Source organism: Cryptotermes secundus, unplaced genomic scaffold (genome assembly GCF_002891405.2).
Source record: "Cryptotermes secundus unplaced genomic scaffold, Csec_1.0 scaffold295, whole genome shotgun sequence".
Lineage (NCBI taxonomy): Eukaryota > Metazoa > Arthropoda > Insecta > Blattodea > Kalotermitidae > Cryptotermes > Cryptotermes secundus.
This window is the reverse complement of record NW_019729213.1, coordinates 771,920-799,244: the sequence shown is the minus strand read 5'-3', so window position 1 is coordinate 799,244 and position 27,325 is coordinate 771,920. Positions and strand designations below refer to the sequence as shown.

General features: G+C 42.0%; 1 protein-coding gene across 4 annotated transcripts in view; it reads right to left on the bottom strand.

The window, feature by feature from the left end:
- Positions 1–21,860, bottom strand: part of LOC111865409 (transcriptional regulator EFH1) — an 83,312-nt gene extending 61,452 nt beyond the window's left edge. For 3 of the 4 annotated variants that reach the window (XM_023853413.2, XM_023853414.2, XM_023853416.2), the window contains exon 1: positions 21,555–21,860. In XM_023853413.2, the coding sequence (XP_023709181.1) occupies positions 21,555–21,671 (117 nt within the window). In that variant the 5' untranslated portion in view covers positions 21,672–21,860. Of the gene's footprint in view, positions 1–21,190; positions 21,299–21,554 lie in introns of all 4 variants that reach the window. The other variant, XM_023853417.2, reaches the window with a different exon arrangement.
- Between the last annotated feature and the right edge of the window lie 5,465 nt (positions 21,861–27,325).

Sequence of the window (27,325 nt, the reverse complement as noted above, 5' to 3'; positions counted from 1 at the left end):
GTTGAAGCAGAGAAGTGGATTGAGAGTTCCGGAGCTGGTAGTTCGACAGTGAGAAAAAGTACAAATATTATGTTTTTGGACATTATCCATGGCCCTGTCTTCATCTAAAAACACCGTTATGTTTATTTTTCAGAACACAATGCTTGGGAGGCCAGATTCTGTCTCCGCCTTCAGGTAAAACCTTCTCAGTTAGACACAATCGATAGAGCTAGTCCCTATCTCTGGACACCTGTGCCAGCATCAAGATAGGGTATACAAGCCAAACACAGCAAAAACCATCAGCGAGAGCTAAGAAAACATTAAATTATTAAAAGCTCTACATGTATGAGGCCTTGAACCAGAAAACTATTAACGATAGAAATCATCACTGGAGATAATCAATACCCATTATGATACCAACACAAGAGAAATATATTTTCCCACTCAATCTACAGTTGAGGGTGTTGTAGTTTTTTTTACTTCTGCTGTGATAACGGGAGTTCAGATGGGAGAGATTTCCAAACTGGTTTGACTGATCGGATGGTCCAGCAGAGACATGTGGGCTGATTCCTTGTATTTCCTGTATGTGGTGATGGGCTCAATCTGAAAGACCTTCGCTTCATTCCGATATATTTTGTAGCCTTCCTCGTATGCATGTTGGGCTAATTTTGATTTTTCAAGCAACCCTGTGTCAGGTTATATTTGCGCTCCTTAATGCGTGCTTCTGAAGGTCAACTTGTTTTACCGATGTAACATCTGCCGCAATCACATGGATTGCTGTACACACACTGCTTCGTCTACTGGGCATCTCTAATCTGTCCAGTTTTCATCAATGTCCCACCGAGTGTATGTTTAGTCTTGAAAATATTTCCGAGATTGAAACTGTTCCCGATACGTCTAAATTTCTCGGAAGTGCCCTTAACATATAGGATGACGCCAGTGTCCTGGTATACTGCTGTCTGAAGAAGGACGATTTCTTGCCGATGGTTTCAGAGTTCACGAATTCTTTTGGATATTCATTGAGCATCAGATTATGTCTTATTTTTAATTTCGTTGTTAAAATCCTTCCGGTTTTGACAAATGACTTTCGCTCGGTCGACCAAACTATGGACGAATCCTCTTTTTACGTGGTGTGGGTGGTAGGACTTGAAGTTCAGATAACGACCAGTGTGAACAGGCTTCCGGTACACTTTCGTGGTCAGTTTTGGGTCCCGCTTCATAACGAAAACACCCAAAAATGGAAGGGTATTATTAGCCTCAACTTCCACAGTGAATTTGATTGTAGACCTAACGTTGTTGAGATGGTGAAGAAATTGCTATAATTTTGCTGGTCCATGTGGAAATATCACGAATGTGTCGTCGAGGTATCTGAGCCATTTGGCGGGTTTGTAGTTTGCTGTGTTCAATGCCATTAACTCAAAATGCTCCACGAATATATTTGCCATTTTTCATACCCTCCTTTTGCTGGTAGAATTTATTCTCAAACTGGGAGTATATGGTGTGAAGGGAAGACTTTATGCTTGCGGTAGTACAGTGATATTCGGAGTGTATGATTCAGTGAGACTGTAATAGTTCCTGTGTTAAAATCCGTTGCCAGGAAACGGCTAGCGGAGACCGTAATAGACTGAGGACACCAGTGTTTGCAGCAGTGAACTGTAAAGTGCAGAGATTAGTGTTAGCGCTGTATTACTTGTAGTTATGAGTGGTGCGTACAAGGGTGTCAATCTAATCATTCAATCCAAACCCCGTCTAATAATCACAACCCTAATACGTGATAATATATTCCCTTTTATTCTATCTTTTCTGTTCACAATGATGATAGTGATAAGCATCTGATAGCTGTCGGTAGCGGAGAGAATGCTCGGTTGGTTGAAATAGGCCAGAGGGACTGGAGGGGGAATAACCAAAAGTGGGAAGCCACACCATCCATTCAACTTCTTTCTGAAACCTCATTGTAGCGTCTAGTAAGGAACAGACTTCAGAACTCATCATGCTGGTATTTAGAGAGAGCAATGATATTCATAAACAGAACATTTGCAGACGCATTTGAACACTAATGTATGAACCTGCTTTAGAAACCTTCAAAAACTGGATTAATTTTTGCCTGATCTATAATAGATAATTTCATATCTCAAAAGGCTTCCAGCACCATTATCCAACATCGAGTTAACTCCATAAAAAGTTCAATAAAAATAAAATAGAGGAAGACAAAGAATTTCAGCCTTGGGTAGTACATGACAGTACTCCAGGCAGAAGTATATGCCATTAAGGCACGTATTATGGAGAATTTAGATAGGAACTATAGAAATAGGAACATCTACATTCTATCTGATAGCCAAGCTGCACTCAAAGTGCTTGACAAACACCAGATCAATTCGAAATTAGTCTGGGATTGCCACCAAACCCTCATGGAACTGGCCAAACATAACAGGAGACAACTGATATGGGTGCCGGGGCATGGGGGTATTGCTGGAAACGAAATAGCAGACCAATTAGCTAACACTGGAGCTGAACATCCTTTCATTGGACCTGAACCAGCCTGTGGCATCTCTATAGGAGTTGCCAGAAAAGCAATCAGGGACTGGCAAATACGAATCACAAGAAATACTGTGGATCCTTGGCTGGACTCAGGCAAGCAAAGGGACTCATACGAGGATCCTCTGCTAAAGAGCGAAGGAACTGTTGAAGTTAAACAGGAACCAACTACGATGGGTGGTGGGACTACTTACAGGGCACTGTCACCTTAAAGGATACTTCTTCAAACTGGGACTAGGTGATAGTCCCACTTGTGAGAGGTGTCAAGAAGAAAACCAAACAGCCACACATATCCTGTGTGAATGTGAGGCCTTAGCTTATTTAATAGTATGTCACTTGGGTCAATATCGTACTTTATGGAACCAAGTGACTATTTCGACGCCCTCACGTACAAAATCCTACGCTTCATTCGAAGCGCAGGATTTCTGACGGGATCATCAAAAGTGGAAGCACAACAGACCACTGTAGGTCGCGGTGCAAGGACCGAGAAGGCCCACCCCTTCTACATTCATTCATTCATTCATTCATTCATTCATTCATTCATTCATTCAAGAGAAAAGAAAAAAGAGATGTCGGAAGTAAATGACAAGGAAAAGAAGAAGTAAAATTTTTGGACGCGGATAATTACTAGAATATTATAGACGCCCTTAACTGACATTATGCATAGACATGGTCTACCTTAATAGGAAGGAACTGAAATCATTATTTCTGTGTAGCCTTCCCAAAACCCGTTATTCATCAGGTTGTTTATTGTGTAATTTCCAACACATTCAAGAGGAGAGTACTGTTATGGCACATATCTGCATTGGAAACAGCGAAAGTTGCGAATGGCCATGAGAACTAGTCATTATTCTGCATATTGTTTCCTGGCTGTTTAGCAGTCACTGTTTGCGCTTGGTGAGAGCCGGAGTAGTGTTTGACCTTCCGTGTGCTTACGACTTCTAAAGCTCGCTCTACACACATGTATAAAAACGTAAAAAAATTAATGCGTGTATATATATTATGTAGGGGCACGCGGTAGCGTAGTAGGTTGAGGCACTATGCTACAATCCGGAAGGTCGCGGGATCGAATCGCGATGAGGTGGATTTTTTCAATTTACCTAATCCTTCCAACGGCACTATGGCTCTGGGGTCGACTCAGCCTGTAACAGAAATGAGTACCAGGAATATTACTGGGGATAAAGCGCGGCCGGCGCGTAAGGGTTGACAACCTTACCGCCATCTATGAGCCGACTGTCTAGAAAAATGTGAGAACCTCAACATCTCACAACCCTATGGGCCTCCACGGCCTGTTATAGGGATACCATTACCATTACCTTTACCTTTATATATATACATACACACACACACACACACAAATATATATATACAATTTTCGCATTCAGTGCGCGCGTTATATATATATATATATTACGCGCGCATTAAATGCGAAAATTGCCACTGATATTGGTTTACTTTTTTAACGATAAATTTAAAAGAATACAGACAAGTTATAAATTAGATCCGCGAACTTATGCACAAAATTTCCCTTTAACGTAAGTGGGAGGGTCCATATCCTTAAAGGAACAAATATTATTCGTAAGACACAGAAAGAAGTGCGACAAATGACGGAAATGATCCTAAGAAAAAGCTTGCTGATAAAAGTTCTTTGAAATTCTTTTGTCAATAATAAAGTATTCCGAGCAAATATCATTAGCATTATCTAAGCAAGGAAGATCAGAGGGGCGAGGCATGTAGCAAGCATGGGGATGAGAAATGTACACAATATCTGGTCGTAAAACCTGGTGCTTTTTTTTTTCACTTTCTCTCTAAACGAGCATTATCTTCACAGACTTCATGGCTCTTCCTGTCACGATTCAGGCGGACTTGTCAACATCATAACGAACGTTCGTGTTTCCTAAAAAAGGAGCATTTCTTAACCAACTACGCGATTCTCAGCTTCTCAGGAATGATTCCGCTCTACAGAATTCCTAGTTTTTAACGAGCTAAGCTCACTTACTTCCCCTTAAAGAAAAAGATCATGGTTATAACTCTGTCACGAGTTCTCCGGCACCAATGTTCTGTACACAAACAAAATGGCTTTCAGCCAGAGGCTGCATCAGTTACGCCAGTGTTCGATGTGCAAACTGTCCCTTCAAAGAAACTTTCACTCGAGTTGCTAATTCGAATTTCAACGCTGAGGGGAGCCCATGGGCCCATCAGAAACTTGCCCACTTAACCTGAATAACTAAGCCTGAACTCCACTACTCTGATGTAACTTTCACACCGCTATACCTGTAGGTACACGTGCTTATTCGATAGGTTGAGGTTGGCGCCACTGAGCTGATAAAGCCTCGTGAACGGAACCGAAATAACAGCCACGCTCGAAACATGTACCAAACCCGTTTTATGAAATAATGTAACATCTCGACTTTTAAGGCCTATATGTATACTTTCTTTAGGCAAGTGGCACCATGTGAGTAAAAACACCTTTTCTTTCGCTAGCGGGAATTCTAAAAAGAGTGATATGAGGAGGGCACGTAGCACGCATGGCAGAGAAGAGGAATGCATATGGGGTTTTGGTGGGAAATCAGGAACGACAAAGGCCACTAGGAAGAATTAGTCGAAGGTGGGGGGATAATTTTAAAATTGATCTAAGAAAAATAGGATGGGGCTATGTAGACTGGACTCGTCTGGCTCAGGACAGGAATCAGCGGCGTGTTCTTGTGAAGACGATAATGAACCTTCAGGTTCCATAAAATATTGGGACATTCTTGAGTAGCTGACAGACTATTGTAGTTAGTTTGGTTAGGGAATTTACCAGCAGAGAAAGAGAGAGAGAGAGAACTGAGAAGATTTTCAATTCGACTGTTAAATCATTTATTTAAAAAATTAAGTTTCCGACTCTGAAGAATGTTATCTTCTGGGATGTGAGGCCATACAGTTTCGCAGAATTTTACCGACGTTTGGAAGGAACTTTGCTAAATTTTTATCATAGTGCATAGTGTCACATCCAAGAGGGCTGTAGCCCTCATAACCACCACTGTTTGAGAACCTCATATCTAACATACGTATTTCACAATGGTCCAAATGTAGGATACTCTTGCCAAGAATAAACTACAACAAAATTGACGCGAAGGACATGTTTCCAGCCAACTAGGACAAATCAGGGAATTAAAAGCGTTTTCTTTTCCGTTACGGGACAAACTTGGCGGAAAATTAAGTCGAAAATAGACTTCCCAATAACAGAAACATCAAGGGACTAGTTTTAGAAAAGTCTGAGAAAACTAGAGCATCTTTATACAGGACAGCCGACCTGGCAGAAGACACACAACTGTGAAACTCTTGGCATATGTGCAGTTTACAGCATGTACATGAAGTTCACAACATCAGATAAGGCTTCAGCACTATTCTGGCTCCCCTAACATCCGTTCGATTACTCGCTGCACAGGAATCTATACTGACTCCATGTCGATGTGGGCACTGGAACAAAATTATATTTTGTTTAACTATACTTTTATTTTTTTTTATCAGTAATCTGTCAGACGACAGGTCCACAGTCTCTCCCAAAACAGTTTCTCCACTTAATGCGATCTAGGGATTTCTCCTTCAAATGAGAATATCCTCTTCTGTCCCCAAGGTCATCCAGCATCTTCTTACGTCTTCTGGTTCGCATACATGGTGTCTCTGTGTTTGGAAAGAGACTCTACTAAATAAATAAATAATTCAGAATCTCCTTGAGAAGCTGACAGTAATACATATGGTGAAGAAACTCCTCAGCTTTTATAGGAACAGATCGTTCATCACGGTGGTCACAATATCCCACTATCGAACCCCTTGAATCCGGTCCACAACTTCACGCAACGTTTCTTTTAAATTTATATTAGTATCATTCCCTACCTATCTTCTCCAAGTATAATTAGAATGATCAAGTCAAGGAGAATGAGGTGGGCAGGGCATGTAGCACGAATGGGGAAGAGGAGGAATGCATATAGGATATTGGTGGGAAAGCCAGAAGGAAAGAGACAACTGGGAAGACCAAGGCGTAGGTGGGTGGACAATATTAAAATGGATCTTAGAGAGATAGGATGGAATGGTATGGATTGGATTGATCTGGCTCAGGATAGGGACCAGTGGAGGGCTCTTGTGAACACGGTAATGAACCTTCGGATTACATAAAACGCTGGGAAATTCTTGAGTAGCTGCAGAATTGGCGGCTCCTCAAGAAGGGCTCAGCTCCATGAGTAAGTAAGCAATATTTCCCTATCTAAGCATAAGTCACCACAGTAGATTAAAGTCTCATCTCATCTCATCTCATCTCATCTCATCTCTCAACCTGTGCTAAGGTCCCATCGACCAAACACTCCTCAATTTTATAAGCCTAATAATATTTGCTGGCCAGTCACTGTAGCCGAGCGGTCTAAGGCGGCCCATACACGTACGAGTCTGGTTCGCGAGTCCGGCTCGGCGAGGAGCCGGACTCGGGTTAATTTCACCACACACGGACGAGTTTGACTCACTGGAACCCGAGCCGAATCGGACTCGCAAGCCAGACGCGGACGTGTATGGGCCTCCTAAGGCATGCATTATGTTCGTTCGCTCAGAAGCGGGGATTATGTGTTCGAATCCCACTCAGGACATGGATGTTTAGTTTTTGTGTGTGTACGTTTGTCTGTGTTTGTGAACAGGTAGAGGCCTTGCGACGAGCTGATCACCCGCCCAGGGGGTTCTACCGAATGTCTAAGATCTAGTAAACCTCACTGAAACGGAGATTTTCATTGAGGTAGGCCAAGGCCCAAATTGGGGATGTAGTGACAAAGGAAAAAAATACATTTGATGAAATGTACAAATTACGAAGCTCAATATTATGCACTTTCCACGCCCTGCTATTTTCTGTCCCTTGCGTCTAACTGTTCCACTCAACAGCCTGTTCTGCTGTTCCTCTACGGCGAAAGACCAAGCTTCGCACTCAGGGAACGACAAGTAAACCTAGAGTTTTCGTATTTAAAATTTTAGATTTTTAGATTCTATAAGGAAAGTTGTATCAATTATTTCGCAAGAACTGGTCCCCCACTGTTCCAATCTCTCAACCCTTGCGCCATGGTAATGCTGACGGACAGTATAAGGCATAGGACAACTAATAAGGATATTACCGTATTTACGCATGTATAGGCCGCACATTTTTTGCCAAAAATTCAAGAGGAAAACTGGGGTGCGGCTTATATTCGAAATCACACTTCATTTAAAAAAAATTATATTCATAATTAGTAATATAGGGTGTTCTACTCCTGAAATAATATTCCAAGAAAATTATTTTTTCTATAATTTCGGTCTGAAAATTGTGCTGCGGCCTATACATGCGTAAATACGGTAATTAATTGTGCACTGGAAGATATAACTGAGAATCTGTTGCCACTAATGAAAACTGTACCTGATTTATAGTTAAATCTCCTAATGAACAATTAATTACCACCCTTACAGCCCTCTTCCGATGCCATGTCCTGTCCCTATTTACGGTAAAAAAATGTACAGTTGTCCCTGTAGTTAACTAATTAAGCAATAGGCCATGAAGACGTATGGGGGAATGGATGTATAGATCCATATTTTCTTGACATCGGCGGTACTTGTACGTGAGTAGTCAGCTTCACGCCCCGGCCGCTTTATCCCCGAGGAAAAAGCAACCGGAAGAATAAAATATAACGAATCTAAAATAGTAATATCCATCATCGATGTCCTTCTGTGCGTGAGAAGGAGAGCGCTAGGGCGGGGAGCACAGGACTTATGAATGATATGAATATTATACTGGGCGTGTTTACTGTCCGAGGTTCATATGAAGCATACCGCTTTTTGGAAACTGACTCTATTTTAGTTGTCAGGTGCAAGAAGGTTGTAGCCCGTTAGATAGGGCTCTTCTCGATCGGTGAACCAACGAAATAAGTTCTAAGTAGAATATACATTCTGTTACTGTAAAGTAAAGTAAAGTCTGCTGTCCAAAACATCAAAATTAGAATATACAAAACTATAATTTTGCCTGTGGTTCTGTATGGGTATGAAACTTGGTCTCTGATATTAAGGGAGGAACACAGACTGAGGGTGTTTGAGAACAGGGTGTTAAGGAAAATTTTTGGACCGAAGAGGGATGAAGTGACAGGAAGTTGGAGAAAACTGCATAGTGAGAAGCTTCATAACTTGTACTCTTCTCCAAGTATAATTAGAATGATCGAGTCAAGGAGGATGAGGTGGGCAGGGCATGTAGCACGAATGGGGGAGACGAGGAATGCGTATAGGATATTGGTGGGAAAGCCGGAAGGAAAGAGACCACTGGGACGACCAAGGCGTAGGTGGGTGGACAATATTAGAATGGATCTTAGAGAGATAGGATGGGATGGTATTGATTGGATTGATCTGGTTCAGGATAGGGACCAGTGGAGGGCTCTTGTGAACACGGTAATGAACCTTCGGGTTCCATAAAATGCTGGGAAATTCTTGAGTAGCTGCAGAATTGGCGGCTCCTCAAGAAGGGCTCAGCTCCATGAGTAAGTAAGTAAGTTACTGCAAAGTAAGAGGCTCTAGTTTCCGAAATGCTGTATATATTAAATATACCCCAGACAGTACAGGGAGACGGGATAGCGTAGTCGGTATAGCGACGGACTAGGGGTTCGAGTCCAGATATGATCAAGAATTATCGCTTCTCCATGTCGTCCAGACCGGCTCTGGGTCCACCCAGCCTCCTATCGAAAGGGTACCGGGGGCTCTTTCCCTGGGGGCAAATTGGCCGTGGCATAAAGCTGACCATACACCTCCACCTAATGCCCAGGTCAAGAAAATGTGGCTTTATACATATATTTCCCCATACACCTTCATGGCGTAGTGCTTAATTAGTTAAGCACAGAGACCTTTCTTACCCCAGACAGTATGGTCGTGCCACAGCTCGGCAGTTAGACGCAGGCTTCCCACCGCGGAGGCCAGGGTTCGATCCCAGATTAGGTCATGTGGGATTTGCTTTGAAAAGTGGCACTGGGGTAGGTTTCATCCACGTACTTCGGTTTCCTCTGCCAATTCTCATTCCACCAAATGTTCCATATTCATCTGCCATCCGGGGTTGGTGCAATAGGTCAACTATTGGCCGACATACCAAGCGAACTCAGTCTCACCCCACGAAAATGAACAAAAAAGATTATCCCAGCCAATAACTGGGGCAGTCTTGTCCAAAAAGTAAACTTGGTTATGTTATAAAGAACAAACTAAAGCTATGGCAAAACGCTCGACGTGTAAGCAAGTCGTGTATGACGCTCATACAGAACTAATTGTCGTAGATGTTTTATGTGCATGACAAATAGTGTGAGAACGTGAAAAATGAACATAAACAGTCCTGACAGCTGCATAGTTTCGAAACCGGCGAGCATGAAGAGTCCGCGAAGTTAATCATCTCTCTAGCTAAACAGCAGTAAATGATGAAAATGAGCCGTTAAGCTGTATAGTAAACATAAATATTTGAACGTTAGTCTTGTCTTTACAAAAGAAGTTTCCACAGCTCTGTGTTTCTGATGTTTACGTTGTGTTCTAACCCAGACAAGCAAAGAGGAGTTGTGACTCTAAGTAGCAACACGGGACGCCTGGATTTCATCCTCAAACACGTACATTCTCTCTCAATCAGGACGTCATTTCAGCGCATCCCTTCAGTTCTTTGCAACTTTTCGTATTTCCTTTGCTAGAACATTATTTTAACTGCATAATGAGGAGCTTCATAACTTGTGCGCTTCTCCACGTATAATTAGAATGATCAAGTCAAGGAGGATGAGGTGGACAGGGCATGTATCGCGAACGGGAGAGACGAGGAATGCATATAGGATATTGGTGGGAAAGCCAGAAGGAAAGAGACCACTGGGAAGACCAAGGCGTAGGTTGGTGGACAATATTAAAATGGATCTTAGAGAGATAGGATGGGATGGTATTGATTGGATTGATCTGGTTCAGGATAGGGACCAGTGGAGGGCTCTTGTGAACACGGTAATGAACCTTCGGGTTCCATAAAATGCTGGGAAATTCTTGAGTAGCTGCAGAATTGGCGGCTCCTCAAGAAGGGTTCAGCTCCATGAGTAAATAAGTAAGTAAGTAAGTAAGAACGTTGTTTTATAGAAAATGAAATTTTCTGGATTTGAAATACACTGTTTATAAACCTATAAACGGTAAAAGGTAAAGGTATCCCTGTAACAGGCAGTGGAGGCCCATAGGGTTGTGAGACGTCGACAATCGCACATTTTCTAGACAATCGGCTAACAGATGGCGGTGAGGTTGTCAGACTTACGCGCCGGCCGCCCTTTACCCACAGAAAGATTTTTGGTACTAATTCTCTTAAAAGTCTGTGTAGACATCAGGACCATAGTGTGGCTGGAAGGATTAGGTCAGTTGAAAAATCCAATGACCTCATCGGGAATCTAACACGTGACCCTCCAGCTTGTAGCATTGTGCCTCAACCAACCATAAGTTACATAATTATCCGATAGAGCATAAATACCTCCACGGATCAGAGTGACTCTTGAGAAGCTACCATTCTCTCAGATGTCCAAGAAATCCCTACATTTTATGCTCTGTGGTCTAGTGGTCAGAGTACTTGGTTACAGATCCAGAGGTCTGGGTTAGATTCCCGGCGCTACCAGATTCTTTCTGAGAAGTAATGGGTCTGGAACGGGGTTTACTCAGGTTCGTGATGATAATTGAGGAACTATTTCAAGGAAATAGCGGCTCCGGTCTAGAAAGCCGAAAGTAACGGCCGTGGGGATTCGTTGCGCTGACCACGCGACACCCTCTACCCGCTAAAGCTGGCATTAATTTCGCATGCGAACGGCTGTCGCTCGGTCGGTATAGTTCGCTTGCGGACTAAAACCACGGAGTTTGTTTCGATTGTTTTAAGCGTGTAGATCCGTTGCCGGGTAACGACTGCGAAATAAACAACTATACAACGACCGTTGCTAAGTATTGACCCGTAAACAATAACAGAGGAACGGTGTTTTCTAAGAGGTCCGTGCAGAAATATTATAAACATGGCAGTTAGAGAGGAGTGATTCAGTCGGTCAGTGAAGGTTTGGTTCGTGAGTGAGTGAGTGAGATAACCGCTGTGGTTCAGTTGCTGTGTGAAGCTGGTAGCTGAGGCACGGGGACAGCTCGGGAATCCAGAGGCAGGCAATCGTACGCTGCTGAAAGCCGTTACTGGAAGATTGGTGAAGACACAGCAGCCTGAGAAGACTTAATTGTGTGCTCTAGAGAACTGTGTGTGAATTAGTGGAACAGTTATAATTACTTGTAGTCACGAATATGTAAGAGTTTAATAAATGCAATTAACAATCCAAGCCCCCTTTATGGTCATTCTATCACGTGACAATATACACACCATCGCCCTCAGGAAAACACTTCACCTGCCAGTAATAGAGGGCACAGCAAAAATATGAGAATACTCTCTTACTTTTATCAGGTTGAGTTATGTTGAATATGTGCAAAAAAAATAGTTTCGAAGAGAGTTACATTAGTGAATAAGTACACAGACATTTAAGTATTTCGGACAACAGCTTAATTGGACCTACTTCCTAAAAAACATGAAAACATATTTACTTTTTAAATACATAAAATATTCGTGGGGGCGTTTCTAACTGCAGTTTAATTTGGTCAACGTAAGTAATTTAATAAATATACTTATTGCTTTGGGGTACGGGGTAGCGTAATTGGTTAACATTATGCTACAAGCCGGCAGGTCGCGTGTTCGCGTCCCAATGAGGTGGACTTTTTTTTTCAATTTACCTAATCCTTCCAGCCGCAGTATGGCCCTGGGGTAGACTCAGCGTCTAACAGAAAGAGTACCAGGAACCTTCTTGGGGGGTAAATGACGGCTAACAACCTTACCGCCATCTGTGAGTCGATTGTTTAGAAGATGTGGGAGCCTCAGCCTCTCACAATCATGAAACATATTTTCAATGGTCGGCATAACGACCAGGCAACGGGATGGAATAATAAAGAATTGGGGTTCGACTCCAGGCAAAGGAAATAGATTCCTTTCCAGTGTCTACACCGGCACCAGGGCCCATACAGCCTCCTATCCAATGGATAAAGATAGCTCTTTCCCCGGGGACAAAGCGCCCGGAGCTTAAATCTGACCACTCATGTCAATCTAGTGTCACTATTAAGGAAGCGTGGAGCTATATCTCCATTTCCGTATACGCCTTCACGTCCTGGTGTTTAATTAAGATCGGGAACAACTATATTTTACTCACAAGGAGGTCGATCAGGTGACAGCTGATACAAACCATTAACCCGTACGGTCAGAAGAGTTTCCATTGACGACAGAAAAACAGGATGTGACGTGCTGTGACGTATGTTGTACAGGCGATAGGAAAGTAGCATGGCTACACACAAAACTAAAACGAGGTCAACACTTGGAAAGAGTATCAGCAACTAAGAGCTTTTGTGTGTAATTCTTGACCGTTCCAAGAATGTATTCACATTCTCCTAACAATCTATCCTTCCTTGTTGTGGAAAGTAAGATAATTACTATAAATGAGGTATGATCAGTCACTAAAATTACGACTTTGTGCAGAAACTGGAAATAGTGAGTTGGATCGTGATGGTGCCGTATGACCACTATTTGCAACTTTATATAAAGAGTTCGTGGGGCTCCGCTTATCGTGTATATAAGCGTTTCACTGGCAAAGTACAAACTCCGTGATTTTAGTTCGCAAGCGAACTATACCGACCCAGCGACCGCCGCTTGTCGGCGAAGTTTAGTGCCAACTTCTGCGGATAGAGGGTGTTGCGTGGTCAGCGCAACGAATTCCCACGGCCGTTAATCTCAGTTTTCTAGATCGGAGGCAAAGTACAAACACAAGGAAATAAATTTGTTACGATATGTCAGCAAAGAAACAATGTCGCTGAAGGGACCTGGGTTGTCTAATAACATTTAAAAGAAAGGTCAAAGAAATATGCAGTTTAGTTAGTTTTTTGGGGGGTGGGGTGAAACTGAATCCACTTGGTACGTCGGCCACTAATTGTTCTACTGTACCAGCCCCGGATGATAGTTGATGATGAAGGTGGAGCAGTCAGTGGAATGAGAATTGGCAGGGAAAGGCGAAGTACTCGGAGAAACCCTGTCCTAGTGCCACTTTGTCCATCACAAATACCATATGACCTGACCTGGGCGAATAGAAGGTGTCGCGTGGTCAGCGCAACGGGTCTCCACGGCCGTTAATTTCGGTTTTCTAGACCTGAGCGGCTATTTCCTTGAAAGAGCTCCTCAATTTTCCTCACGAGTCTAAGTGGACCCTATTCCAGACCCAGTACTTCTCAGAAAATTTTTACCGTCAGAAATCGAACCCGGACCTTTGGATATGTAGCCAGTAACTCTGACCACTAGACCACAGACGCGATCTTAACTTTAATTAGGAGATAGTGTTGAAAGGACTCCAGTGCCTTCCCGAAAATGATTGCTGAAACATTTCCAAGCATGGAAAAAAAGGTTAGAGCGCACATATGAAGTCCCAAAGCACGTAGGACATACTTGAGCGCACGCATTCACAATATAAGTGATTATGCATAAGCTCGTATCACAGAATCAGTCCAGTTATTTAACTGTCAGCCTTGTGAGTCAATATTGCTTTATCGCTTCCAGCACGCATAGTCATCACCTCATGTAACTCAAAGGCCTCTGAAGTTGTTACGGAGTACGAACCATTTAAAATCCCTTAAACTGAAAGGCTATAGTTGTCCCGCAGATTAATTAAGCATCAGGCAGCGAACATGTGTGGGGTGGGGGAAGGTGAAGGTGTATATCCACGCATTCTTAACCTCGGCATTATGTGGAGGTGAGTGATTAACGTCATACCTCTGTCGCTTTACTGCCGACGAAAATGTACCCCGGTGCCTAATGGATCCATAGCCCTGGAAGCTTCATCTGGGGATCGAACTTCAATGGCCCATAGTCTGTCACTATATTGTTTGAGCCCCCCCCCCCGGCTCCATTTACCATTGAAAATTCCCTAGCCTGAACTCATTTTCAACTGTAAACAGAAGAATTACACCGCGCCTGCCCTATAGCTTTTTCTTAAACACAATCTTTCCTTCTGCCGGATACAAAAACAAACAACTGACACGTGGCCCGTACGGGCCTAAACTGTTTTACAGCGCACGTTACTATACATTCCGTGATGTCTTCATTCATTCCCGCATAACATTAAGAATTCCATTTTTATTTTACGCTGCAATGCAGCTTACTCAGAAAAACAAACGCAACCCCAATGACGAAACAAAACACCATCATACACTGCCAAAGTTACAGACCGAAATTGGGCATATAGCAGATGCCTTATCGACAGATATGTTACAACCAGAGTACATCATGTATGTTCATGTGAGAGACTTAAAGGTGAACACTTTCATGTGTTTTTCTAATGTCGCCACTTCCACAGGGAAACACCTTTCCCTTCTCTTTACAACTGGACATATTAGTCTCAGACATAACGGAGACTTCAGGGCATATTCCATTATATTTCGTGAGGTAATAAACAGAACGGCCGGTCACGGTAACCGAGCGGTCTAAGGCATGTACTGTCTTCGCTCGCTCGGAAACCGGGATCTTGGGTTTGGATCTGTTTCCTGTGAGGTACGAACTGAATTCTTATATATTATACTTATACACTGCCGGTCACGGTAACCGAGCGGTCTAAGGCATGCACTGTCTTCGCTCGCTCGGAAACCGGGATCTTGGGTTCGAATCCAACTCACGGCATGGATGTTTAGTTTGTGTGTCTGCGTTTTTCTGTGTTTGTGTACAGGTAGAGGCCTTGCGACGAGCTGATCACCCGCCCAAGGAGTCCTACTGAATGTGTAAGATCTAGAGAAAGCGAAGTGAACGGAGAAGTTCATGGAGGTAGGCCTAGGCCCACTGGGGCTGTAGTGCCAAGGAAAAAAAAAAAATAAATAAATAAACTGAACATGGTAATTAACCTTTGCTTGAAAATTCTTGATTGACTGAGCGACTGGCAGCTTCTCAAAAAGGTTTCAGCTGCATGGAGCTAGTTAATCAAATTAATAACTGGGCTATGTGTAATTACATCATGTTTAAGACACTCACATTTAAGGTGATCGGTAAACTGTAAATCACATCTTATTTGCGACTCTTTATAGACCATTTAATAAATCTTAAAAGGTAAAGGTCAAGTTGACCGTGTGTTTAATTACTCAAGCATAGGGCTGCGAAGACGCATGGTGGAGTGGAGGTATGGATCCATATGTCTTGACCTCAGCATTAGATAGAGACAAGTGGTCAGCTTCATATCCCCGATTTAGAGCAAGGAACTAGCGAACGGTATCCAACTGACAGGAGGCTGGGTGAGCCCCAGAGCCGGTCTGGATGCTGTGAAGAATAAAAACAAAATCTCGTGCCTCTACTCAGAATCGAACCCTAGCCATCCAGCCCATATTCAGTCGCTTAATAAATCTGTGCACGCGTGTATTATAGAAAATGACTACTGTTTGCTTTCACAGACATTGAGTAATATCAGTAGATCTTGTGTAATGAGAGGAATAACAAGTTCGCTTTCAACTGGTAACAGCAGAAACGGGAAATTCTGCTTCAGGAAAGGTTTTTTTTTTTTGTATTGTAAAAGTGCAAGCGTTATGAAGCTGAAAGACATGCAGACATTTTTATTCAACCGACGATGACTGTCATTTTGCGCGTAGTTTAAGAACGTATTCTTTATTTCGCTACCCCAAAAACAAGATGAAGCGTTTCAGTGGCTGCTATTACACCATAAGGTATTGTATCAAATGGGGCACGCGGTAGCGTAGTTGGTTGAGGCACTATGTTACAAGCCGGAAGGTTGCGGGTTCGATTCCCAATGACGTCATTAGATTTTTCAATTTGCCTAATCCTTCCAGCCGCACTATGATCCTGGGGTCGACTCAGACCCTAACAGAACTGAGTACCGGGAATCTTCATGGGGGTAAAAGGCGGCCGGCGCATAAGGCTGACAAGTTTACCACCATCTGTGAGCCGATTGTCTAGAAGATGTGGGACCCTCAACGTCTCACAACCCTATGGGCCTCCACGGCCTGTTACAGGGATACCTTTACTTTTACTGTACCACACACGCTGGTTATAGTGTCCGAAATAAACAGAACGGTGAAATGGAAACTATGGGCGAGGAACTGGCAAAGGGCCCATTGGTGGGCTTCTATGAGCAGAGCAATACATTTTCGGGTTCCACAAAACGCGAGAAAACTCTCGATGCAGTCAAAATAGCATATATTAAATATTAATCTGGACCTTATGGAACCGGGGTGTGACAGTGAGGAGTATCTGCGTCTTGCTCAGTGCAGGGCCCACTGGTGGGAAACTATGAACACGGTAATGAAATTTCAAATCCATAAAAGTCGGAGAACTCATTGACCGACTGAGCTAGTGTAAAGTACTGAAGGTCTTCACTGCTTTGATTTATCTCGGTATTCGTCTCAAAATCATGAGGAAAACCATGCAAATACTCGTGACAGCCGGTGATTTGGTCGAGATTCTAACAAGATATCTCTAGAACATAAATAAAAAGACCGTTACATGCAAATCTTAGATCACGTTAAGAAATGTCACACAGAAGTTAAACGGCGTCATTTTGAAGAACACCGAGGTAAAGGTAAAGCTTTCCTTGTGCTTAACTAATTAAGCAGTACGCATTAAGACGTATTGAGGAGTGGATGTATAGATCCACATTTTCTTGTCTTCGGCACTAGTTGGAGGTGAGTGGTCAGCTTCACGTCCCGGCCGCTTTACCCCCGGTACCCATTGGATAGGAGGTTGGGTGGACATTAGAGTCGGTCTGGACGATATGGAGAAGTGAAAATTCTTGATTCTACCGGGACTCGAACTCCGACCTCTTGGTCGTCCAGCCCGTAGACCGTCGCTATACAGTCTATGCTATCTCGGCTCCTGGACCGAGATTAGAAGTATATCTAATATTACATTAGACTAAGGTCCTATTTTTAAATTCCACCAAAACGACCTACGGCTTTGGCGGCATTTATTAGGCAGCACACAGTTACCAACCAGTAGGCCAAAGATAAGACAAAGAATATTTGTGTTTTTACTCTAGGGATGCAGCCAAGAACACAAGCCTAGACCTTGACAGGGTGGAAGCCAAACTGCTAAAGGTTGGTTTCTGTTCTCAATCATATTAACCTCAGAACGTTTGTCACCAGCACATCTGGATACACAATTATCATACATATTTTGAGAGAGGGCAGCCCTATTCATCCGAAGTTTTGATAAAAATTACATTAATAAAGTAGTATGTATTTCTTAATAAAGAGCTTCATAACTTGTACGCTTCTCCAAGTATAATTAGAATGATCAAGTCAAGGAGGATGAGATGGGTAGGGCATGTGGCACGAATGGGGGAGAGGAGACATGCATGTAGGATATTGGTGGGAAACCCGGAAGGAAGAAAACAACTGGGAAGACCAAGGCGTAGGTGGGTGGACAATATTAAAATGGATTTCAGAGATAGGATAGGATGGTATGGATTGGGTTAATCTGGTTCAGGATAGGGAAGGCTGGAGGGCTCTTGTGAACACGGTAATGAACCTTCGGGTTCCATAAGATGCTAGGAAGTTCTTGAGTAGCTGCACAATTGGTAACTTCTCAAAAAGGGCTCAGCTCCATGAGTGAGTGAGTGAGTGAGGGAGTGAGTGAGTGAGTGAGTGAGGGAGTGAGTGAGTGAGTGAGTGAGGGAGTGAGTGAGTGAGTGAGTGAGGGAGTGAGTGAGTGAGTGAGTGAGGGAGTGAGTGAGTGAGTGAGTGAGGGAGTGAGTGAGTGAGTGAGTGAGTGAGTGAGTGAGTGAGTGAGTATTTCACTGTATTCATACTGAGACATTTTTCTTGTACATTTCAATAGCATCTTATAAAATGCGTCCGTGGAAATTTTGTAACGACTATTTTAAATGTTAGCGGATGCGGCAATATCCACGGCACACATCGAACATAATCAGACAATCAGAGGCCGGTTTCAAGGTGATACAGCTCTCTCGTAACACTGAAGGGGTTCAGACATTTATCCTTGGACACAAAATTTTATGATGTAAGCACTTGTTCAACTATTATGCAGGTAAGGCTGCGCCACAGCTCAAGCCGCTAGTCGCTGGCTTCCCACCGCGGCGGCCCGGGTTGAAACCCGGGGCTGATCAAGTGGGATTTGTGGTGGACAAAGTGGTGCTGGGGTAGGTTTTCGCCGAGTACATCAGTTTCCACTACCAATTTCATTCCACGAAATTCTTCATCATCATAATCACCTGGGGCACGTATACAATAGGCCAATCAGTGGCCGCCGTGCCGAGTGGACCCAACTGGACTCCATTCCCCACTAAGCGAATTAAAAAATAATTAATTATACGGGTATAGAAGTGAGGTGTCTGCGAAATACTGTGTCAAAATAACCTCCAGTGGCATGCCCTAATCAGAAGGTATAGGCCAATCATTAAAATTAGTTGGTTCGATGAGACACAAACGCTGAATGCATCGTCTCACAAAATCTTCATGCCTTCCTTCTCGTGAACAATCTGCATATAATATTAATGAGACTTCAGTTTTCTTCGCGTATTCAAGGTTAGAATCCCAAATTCAATCAACCTATCAAGTAAACCGGGAGGTCCGCATATTTGGCGCGTGAAAACAGCGGCAATTTTCGACGTTCTTTTTTTCTTTTGCTATTCATTCTACCATTAGCACCAAATTTACTAACAATCTCATGGGCACTGAACAAGTTGCTATGGTTAAACCACATTCTAAGCAATCGAACTTATTTTAATAAAATTAGTATACAACTCCTAAGTAAAATTAAAGGAGTGATTTTACACTGTAGAATTTTCGCATCTTCGAGATATTTCTACTAACCACTCGCCTCCATCCACACCGTGGTTAAGAATGCGTGGAGTTTTATGTCTACGCCCCATGCCTTCAAGGTTTGGAGCTTAATTAAGCATGGGAAAAGCTTTATTTATTTAGCCGCAATCAAATTAGCTTGTTTATTTCTACAAGTCACGCATCAAAATTATGTGGACCTTCAATTATATAAAATAGAAGTTATTCCCATGTCTCAGAACCATACGCCTAGGACGCAAGCGACAGAGCTCGGTCTGAGGTTATGTAAGTCTCAACAGAAGTAAACAGAATTACGATCATCTCTCTGTTGGTGGTCTTCCCCAGTGCATCAGTAAGTAACCACTACCTTGGTCCATGTGTGTTTACACAAAGTGCAAAATTCATCAAATAACTTGGACATGTAATAAGGATGGACAAAAAAATGTACGAAAATATTATTGCCTTAGTTATATAAGTTGTATGTTCTAAATAAATTCTTAATCTTCTGCCAAAATCATTTACTGCACGTAAACTAATAAAAGTGTGATAACCTGATCGTTTATGTGAACTAGCAGACTGTTATTTATGGATCTAATAGTAAAACCTGTCTGCATATAAAGGTATCACATATGAGACTCATAGGTGGACTTGATGTGATTTTAAACGTACAGTATGTACGGGGTCTATAATTACCGAGCAAGTTGGCTCAAGACCTTGAGTTTCGGCTTATTTTCGGTGGGCGGTCGAATCGAATCTTTGCCGGGTGACCGACTATCCTCACTGAGATTTTCGTGGTTTTCCTCACGCCATTCAGGATAGTTAACTCAAATCAGAAGCCAAATGCAACAAGAACGGAAAATCAAGAATAATTAATGAAGAAAATACGATTCACACAATAAAACAAAGAACTTACCCACCCATTCAACAGAGGCTCATAAAAACAGTGTTATTTTTGTCTACTTATATTTTTTATTTGTTTATTTCTTCATTTAATTTTCCTCTTTTTGTGGGTTTGTTGCTTTGTGTGAATCGCAATTTATTGCATTTCCACTTCATTTCTAATTTATTATTAATTAAATCATGCCATAAATCGACGCTGTCTAGTTCGCGTTACTGTTGGATTCGTTACGTAAACAATACATAAATAAATACGTCAACCTGATCCGACATGTATTCTCTGTAACGATGAACATTTGCCGTAACTAAGAGCGGCAATGGGTTCTTCAGTAGCTGCACAACTGGTAGCTTCTCAAGAAGGGCTCAGGTCCATGAAGTTAGTTAACAGCGGAAATGGATCTTAGGATGGGGTGGCATGGACTGGATTGATCTGGTTCAGGATAGGGACTAGTGGAGGGCTCTGATGAACATGGTAATGAACTTTCGGGTTCCATAAAATGTTGGAAAATTTGCGAGCAGCTCTGCAACTGGTGGCTTCTCAAGAAAGACTAATCTCCTGAAGTTAACCAACAGCGACACTCGCAACTTTCTTCTGTTCTCTACGAGAAGTAATTTCAAAGTACACTACAGCCAATTCTTTTCCAACATACCAGTAACAATATCCAGGAACAAGGACGACTACATGGTATGTTGAAATGAAGTTAGGTGTGTTATCTACGAAATGTAGTGACCCTACCACAATGAAGCCTTAAAAGATAATAAATTTCGAACACCCTATAATGGAAGTGTAAGACAAGTCCACTTCTGTGTGTTGAGGTAAATCGCCAACACAGGTAAAAAATGCCCCACTCCAGGATGTAGGCAACGTTCCCATTTTCCCCATTACATGATCTAAGACGTAAACCTTTACCTTGCGCCGTGCTATTTATGGTTCCTGGTACTGCATTCTCCACAGACAATCTACGTAGGAATAATCACAGTAGGGAAACACTGTACATTTTGTAACCCATCCGCGGTCCTGGGAAACAATCACACCGAACGTCTCAATAAATCGGCTTATTTTAAAATCAAACCTGGCATTAAAATGACAACTGGATAACAATCTGTATTGCTTGATAACAATGTTGTTAACATATCAACGAGAGAACACGTTTTAAAAAGGACCGACTGGGAAATGAATCACAACCTTGACAAGGAGAATGCTATTTATACCGAATACACATTTTACAATGAACTACATTTATTTCCTTAATGTCCATGTGTTTTGAACTCACCGGTGATAATTCCACTTCTTCTTCGCTATGTTCGATTTGTTGGGTTGGTTGTTGCTGCTGTTTTGTTCTTTTCCCCTGAGCTCGTGGAACTTTGTCGCTGAGCTTGGGTGAGTTCATGCCGGTTACCACATACGTGAAGCGTAAAACTAAGTTATGTTAAAATATTTACACACGCACATTATTCACTCATATCGAACAGTTATACTGAACCTCGATATGCAGACAACAGCTGTCCAGCATATTAACGCCAGCCCAACCATTTTCCTACATCCCTTCTGTCGTACTGCGCAACTGTCGTCTGCTCTGCTGGACAGCACTGCAAGTATCGTCTGCTAGCGCGACGTACTACGCGAGTCAGAACAACACAAGATTAGCAGGCCAAGGAAACAAAATATTACTTAAGACCTGGCATAAAGTCCGTTGGGATTTCAACGGGAAATTATTCACAACTCATTTAACAAAAAACGCCTAATGTCAATAATTTAAAAAGTTCTGATAAGACAACATCAACATGTGTACCAATACACTAAACCTGGCAGAATAATAGTATGCTGTTCCTACAAAAATGAAACGTTTTTGGCAAAACTTTTTTGTAGGAAACAAACCTTGTCAGAAATATCTAACTTTTATTTTCCTTCGATTGGCAACACAATGTTATAAGGAACATTATCTAGTTCATCATTAAACAACACAATTATATTTCCTTGTCACGATTGTAATAGTCGGTTAAATGGTTTGGCCTCCAGGAACAAATTAAACACGGACACTGCATACTCTTTAGTAATAACTGTTATTTCGACATTTCTACTATACACTTCGTGTTCTTCCTATGTGCATTTAGCTACCTTCCCTTTTATTAATAGGCATCCGGCAATTATTATTAATGATCTCAAAGGCAACAAATATGCATAAATTTCGTCCATCTCTATCTAGTTTTCTCTGATACCTTCTCCACTGATCTACTCTTATACACATCAAATCATGTTTTCACTGCATATACAAAATATCAAAAATAGGAATTTGTTTTCAGCAAAGATCCGAACTGTGAAGTCGACTGAAGCATAGGTATCTCTCTCACTTCCGCCTGGTGGTCAATTCCGTAACTACTTCTAACAACAATGACGTATACAATGCTGAGGATAGAATCAGGGATTTCCAGCATGTCTTAGGCTTAACAGTATCATAAAGCCTACTGTGTAAAAATTATACAGCATGTTCTTTACTCTTCTCTGAGGTAATAATGTGATGTATCAGTCTTATTTAGTTGGACACCATTCTTGTATAATAATTTCCATGGGGATATATAAAGGTGCTTTCAGTCGAAACATACACATGGGATGCTTCAGATAGACTACAGTACAGTACATGCATGCTAATTTCAATCTTAAAAACGTGTATAAACAGAACGTGTTACTGTATATGTATTGTAGTTGCTTGACTTTTAAAGAATTTTAGTTATCATGCAGTTATTTAGCATAACAATACTGGAATGTTTAGGTCATTTCTGGATTTTAGGAGCCACGCCTCCTCTCCCCCATGCCATCATGGCGTTGTGCTTAATTAATTGAGCAAACGAATAACCTCTATGAATTATACGAAACAGTGGCGATTCTTCAGATCTAGTTCCATACTCCTACTTAGCCTTGTAAATTTTCACTCATATTATGGATACATGAGATATAGAAAAATATGAACTGAAATTATTCTTAAGGACAGTGGTGGGACGTAACAGTAAATTCACCATCGAGATCTTCACCACTCATAACTGTCACAAATCTCTCATTTGGCGCTATAGAACCTGTGAAGTTGGTACAGCAGCACTGAAATATGTTATAAAATGACATGCAATTATATGTACCAAAATCTTGCTAAATAAACTGTTAATTCTATTTACTGCCGGAGTTGATCTCCGGTCTAGAAAACCGATATTAACGGCCGTGGGGATCTGTTGCGCTGACCACGCGACACCCTCTATCCGCTAAAGTTGGCACTAACTTCGCCGACAAGCGGCGATCGCTCGGTCGGTATAGTTCGCTTGCGGACTACAGCCCACGGAGTCGGAGTTGTTAAGAATATGAACGATGAATGGGGTAAATGAAGTTGCTATAGCCACCATCCCGAAGTTCATTTGTACCGAGAAAATCAAGAAAGATCTCAGTCAGCATAATCGGTTCCCCAGTCGATATCAAACCTGGTAACCCCCAGGTCTCTCATTTTATTTAAAAAATCGATTGACACAGTAACGAAAGCAGAAAAGTTCAATATCTGGTGGAGGAAAGGAACTTCGGAGTTGTCTTCATGTTGTCTTATATTTTGAGCGTCGTTTTCGGCGAAAATACCTGTTACTAAGTGAGTGAAACGAAACAGGATGAAGCATGGTGTGCTCCACCCAGGCCATCATACCGCAACATGCATTACATCAAGTGTACAGTTTGGGTGGTATCTTTTGTTCAAGAAAGGGAATCACTAGGCGTGAACTATTGCATAACTTTGTAGGAAACGATAAATCTATTTACATTCAAACTATGTCGCAAGTACAACAAAATGCATAATTAATTTCATCTGGGGGACTCGCGATTTAAATTAATATTTAGTTTCACTGTTAATAAAAAACAACTTTATACGTAATCTTGAAGAACTCTCAAAGGGCTCACGATCATGCTTGGCATTTCAAAATTCATTCTGATATAAATTAAAGATCAAATACAACTCCGGGCTTATATTTTATATGTGTAAATTTACAAGACTGTAGTGTTAAGCATACCGCTGTGTTCTTCAGAAAGGAAATCCTGTTCCAGCAGCGGCGGTCTGACTTCGATCCTAGGTCAGGACATATGGGATTTGCAGTAGACAAAGTGGCACTGGGGCAGATTTTCTCCGAGTACTTAATAGTTCCTCCAGCTAATTCTCATTCAACCAACTGCTCCAAATTCATCATCACACATTACCAGGCGCTGGTACAATAGGCCAGTTAGTGGCCGACTTACCAAGTGCACTCGTCTCACCCCAATCCAAGAGACTAAAGAAATCCTGTTCGTTGGGCGGTGTACTGACGTCTGGGGATACATGAATATTACCAAATACACAAGAAAATATTAATTTTCAAACGATGTTACTGGCGGAAGTAAGCACAAATCGTAACTTAATATTTGCTGTGATAACATATTCCTGGTCGATAGATTGCCTCCAACGTTTCGGGGAGATTGTTGATGCAGACAGAGGTCCCTGAAATGCTGCATTTCGGATCTGAATTGACGCGTCTGGTTTCCCGAGATATTACACCTGTTAACCTGTTAAACTTCAAGTATTAATGTTTATCGGTGGAAGGATTCAAGGAAAGGTTACAATAATAAACCAGAATATATCGCAAGAGCGAAGAGTCGGATTAGCTCAGTCGGTATAGAATCTACGCCAGGGACTGGACAACTGAGAAACTAGAGCTGGATTCTCGGCAGGGGTAGGAGATTTCTCCCTTGTCCAGCGTTATAACCGGTTCTGAGGTTCACCTAGCCTATCCAATTGGCGCCGGAGTAAGCAGGCCAGGGCGAAAAGTTGACAATGGTTAAGAATGCATGGAGTTATGCCTCCACTCCTTCACTTCATGCTATGGTACTTAACTAAGCACAGGGAGAACGTTTCCTTTTTACGCCAAATGTGTATGAAATGCCATAGAGACGGGAAAAGCCAGAATTTCCAAGGCCCCACAAGAATTCAAATGAGGTTTTTAACGTAAATAGAGTTTACAGGCGTGCTATTTGGTGGTCTGCCTCGAGAAGATCATGGGTGCCGAATGAAATCTACATAACTCTCAGAGACGATAGCGATTTTCTCTCAGATATTTTTCGCTATAGCCAGTACCTCACACATCTCCCCGAGAAAAGATATTTGCTGGTACTATCACACTCATTTTCAGCAGTAAAATGAAAATATACAAAGCACAGGAAGAGAAAAGCACTGAGTATAGTCTACAAGAAAACATTATTCTGGTATTTGTGACACTTTCTTCTCATCGCAATGTATGAAATTTCTCTCATGCAACTACTCGTAGAAACTTCTTGTCAATTTGGAAATGGGTGGGTCCACTCAGATTTTGGCTTTCTGATTTTCTCCACTTACTCCACGTATCCTAATTTAGGTCATGGATACTTCTACATCCCTTCCTATTTGTCACACCTAATCTTTCTATTACACAACACTATACATCATTCTGTCGAAATGCGTCACCAAATATCTGAAGAATTAAGCAGTTTATTGGTTTCCTGTCTCAGTTGTATATTCATTCACTGAAACCTTCTGGAATTAAATCGTTACACTTTAAAGGGTTTCCATTTTCTGGGATAATTTTTTTTTTTAAATTCGCTTAGTGGGGGGTGGAGTCCAATTGGGTCCACTCGGCACGGCGGCCACTGATTGGCCTATTGTAGCCTGCCCCGGATGATTATGATGATGGAGAATTTGGTGGAATGAAGATTGGCAGGGGAAACCGAAGTACTCGGAGAAAACCCGCCCCAGCGCCACTTTTTCCACCACAAAACCCACTTGACCAGACCCGGGATCGAACCCTGATCACCGCGGTGGGAAGCCAGCGACTAAGCACTTGAGCTATGGCACGGCCTTTCTGGGATAGAATATTATGTAGGTGTAGTTCAGTGCAGCTCTGCTTGATTCCTTGATTGGCTTTCTCTTCAACCCTGAGAATGGGGGGATGAATGTTCCTTTGAATGGTTATTCAACTTTGAAGAGATTACTTACTTACTCAGGGAGCTGAGCCATTCTGGAGGAGCCGCCAATTCTGCAGGTACTCAAGAATTTCCCAGCATTTTATAGAACCCAAAAGTTCATTACCGTGTTCATCAGAGCCCTCCACTTGTCCCTATCCTGAGCCAGACCAATCCAATCCATACCATCCCATTCTATCTCTCTAAGATCCATTTTAATATTGTCCATCCACCTACGCCTTGGTTTTCTCAGTGGTCTCTTTCCTTCTGGCTTTCCCACCAATATCCTATAAGCATTCCTCTTTACCCCCATTCGTGTTACATGCTCTGCCCACCTCATCCTCCTTGACTTGATCATTCTAATTATACTTGGAGAAGAGTACAAGTTATGAAGCTCCTCATGCAGTTTTCTCCAACCTCNCTGAGTTCAATCGCCTCTTAATGTCCTCCTGAATCAGGTTTCGATCTGTTATCATTGCTCCCAAATATCTAAATTGTGCCACATTTTCAAAACATGTTTCCTATCTTTATACTATCATGATTTTGCCCTGCATTTTGGTGACGAGACAGCAACATATACTTAGTTTTCTCAGTGTTTACTTCTAGACCAACCTCTTTACTTGTGTCAATTAAAGTTTGTGTGTTTTTATTTATGGTATCTACATTATCACCCAGTAGATTAACATCATCGGCGTAGACCAACAGCTGATATATCCCGTTTAATTTCAGTCCCACCTGGTTTCCCTGGACCCTCCTAATGGCATATTCTAAAGCAAAGTTGAAAAGGAGTGGCGATAAAGCATCTCCTTGTTTTAGACCATACTGGATAGGAAATTTATCAGACAAATGTTACCTACACGGACTTGACTATACATTTCAGTTAAACACATTTTAATCAACCTAACTAGTTTCATGGATATTCCAAACTCTATCAGAATATTGTACAATACTTCCCTCCTAACTGAATCATAGGCTTTCTTGAAGTCTATGAATAGCTGATGTACTGACTCATCATACTCCCATTTTTCTCCAGTATCTGACGAATGCAAAAGA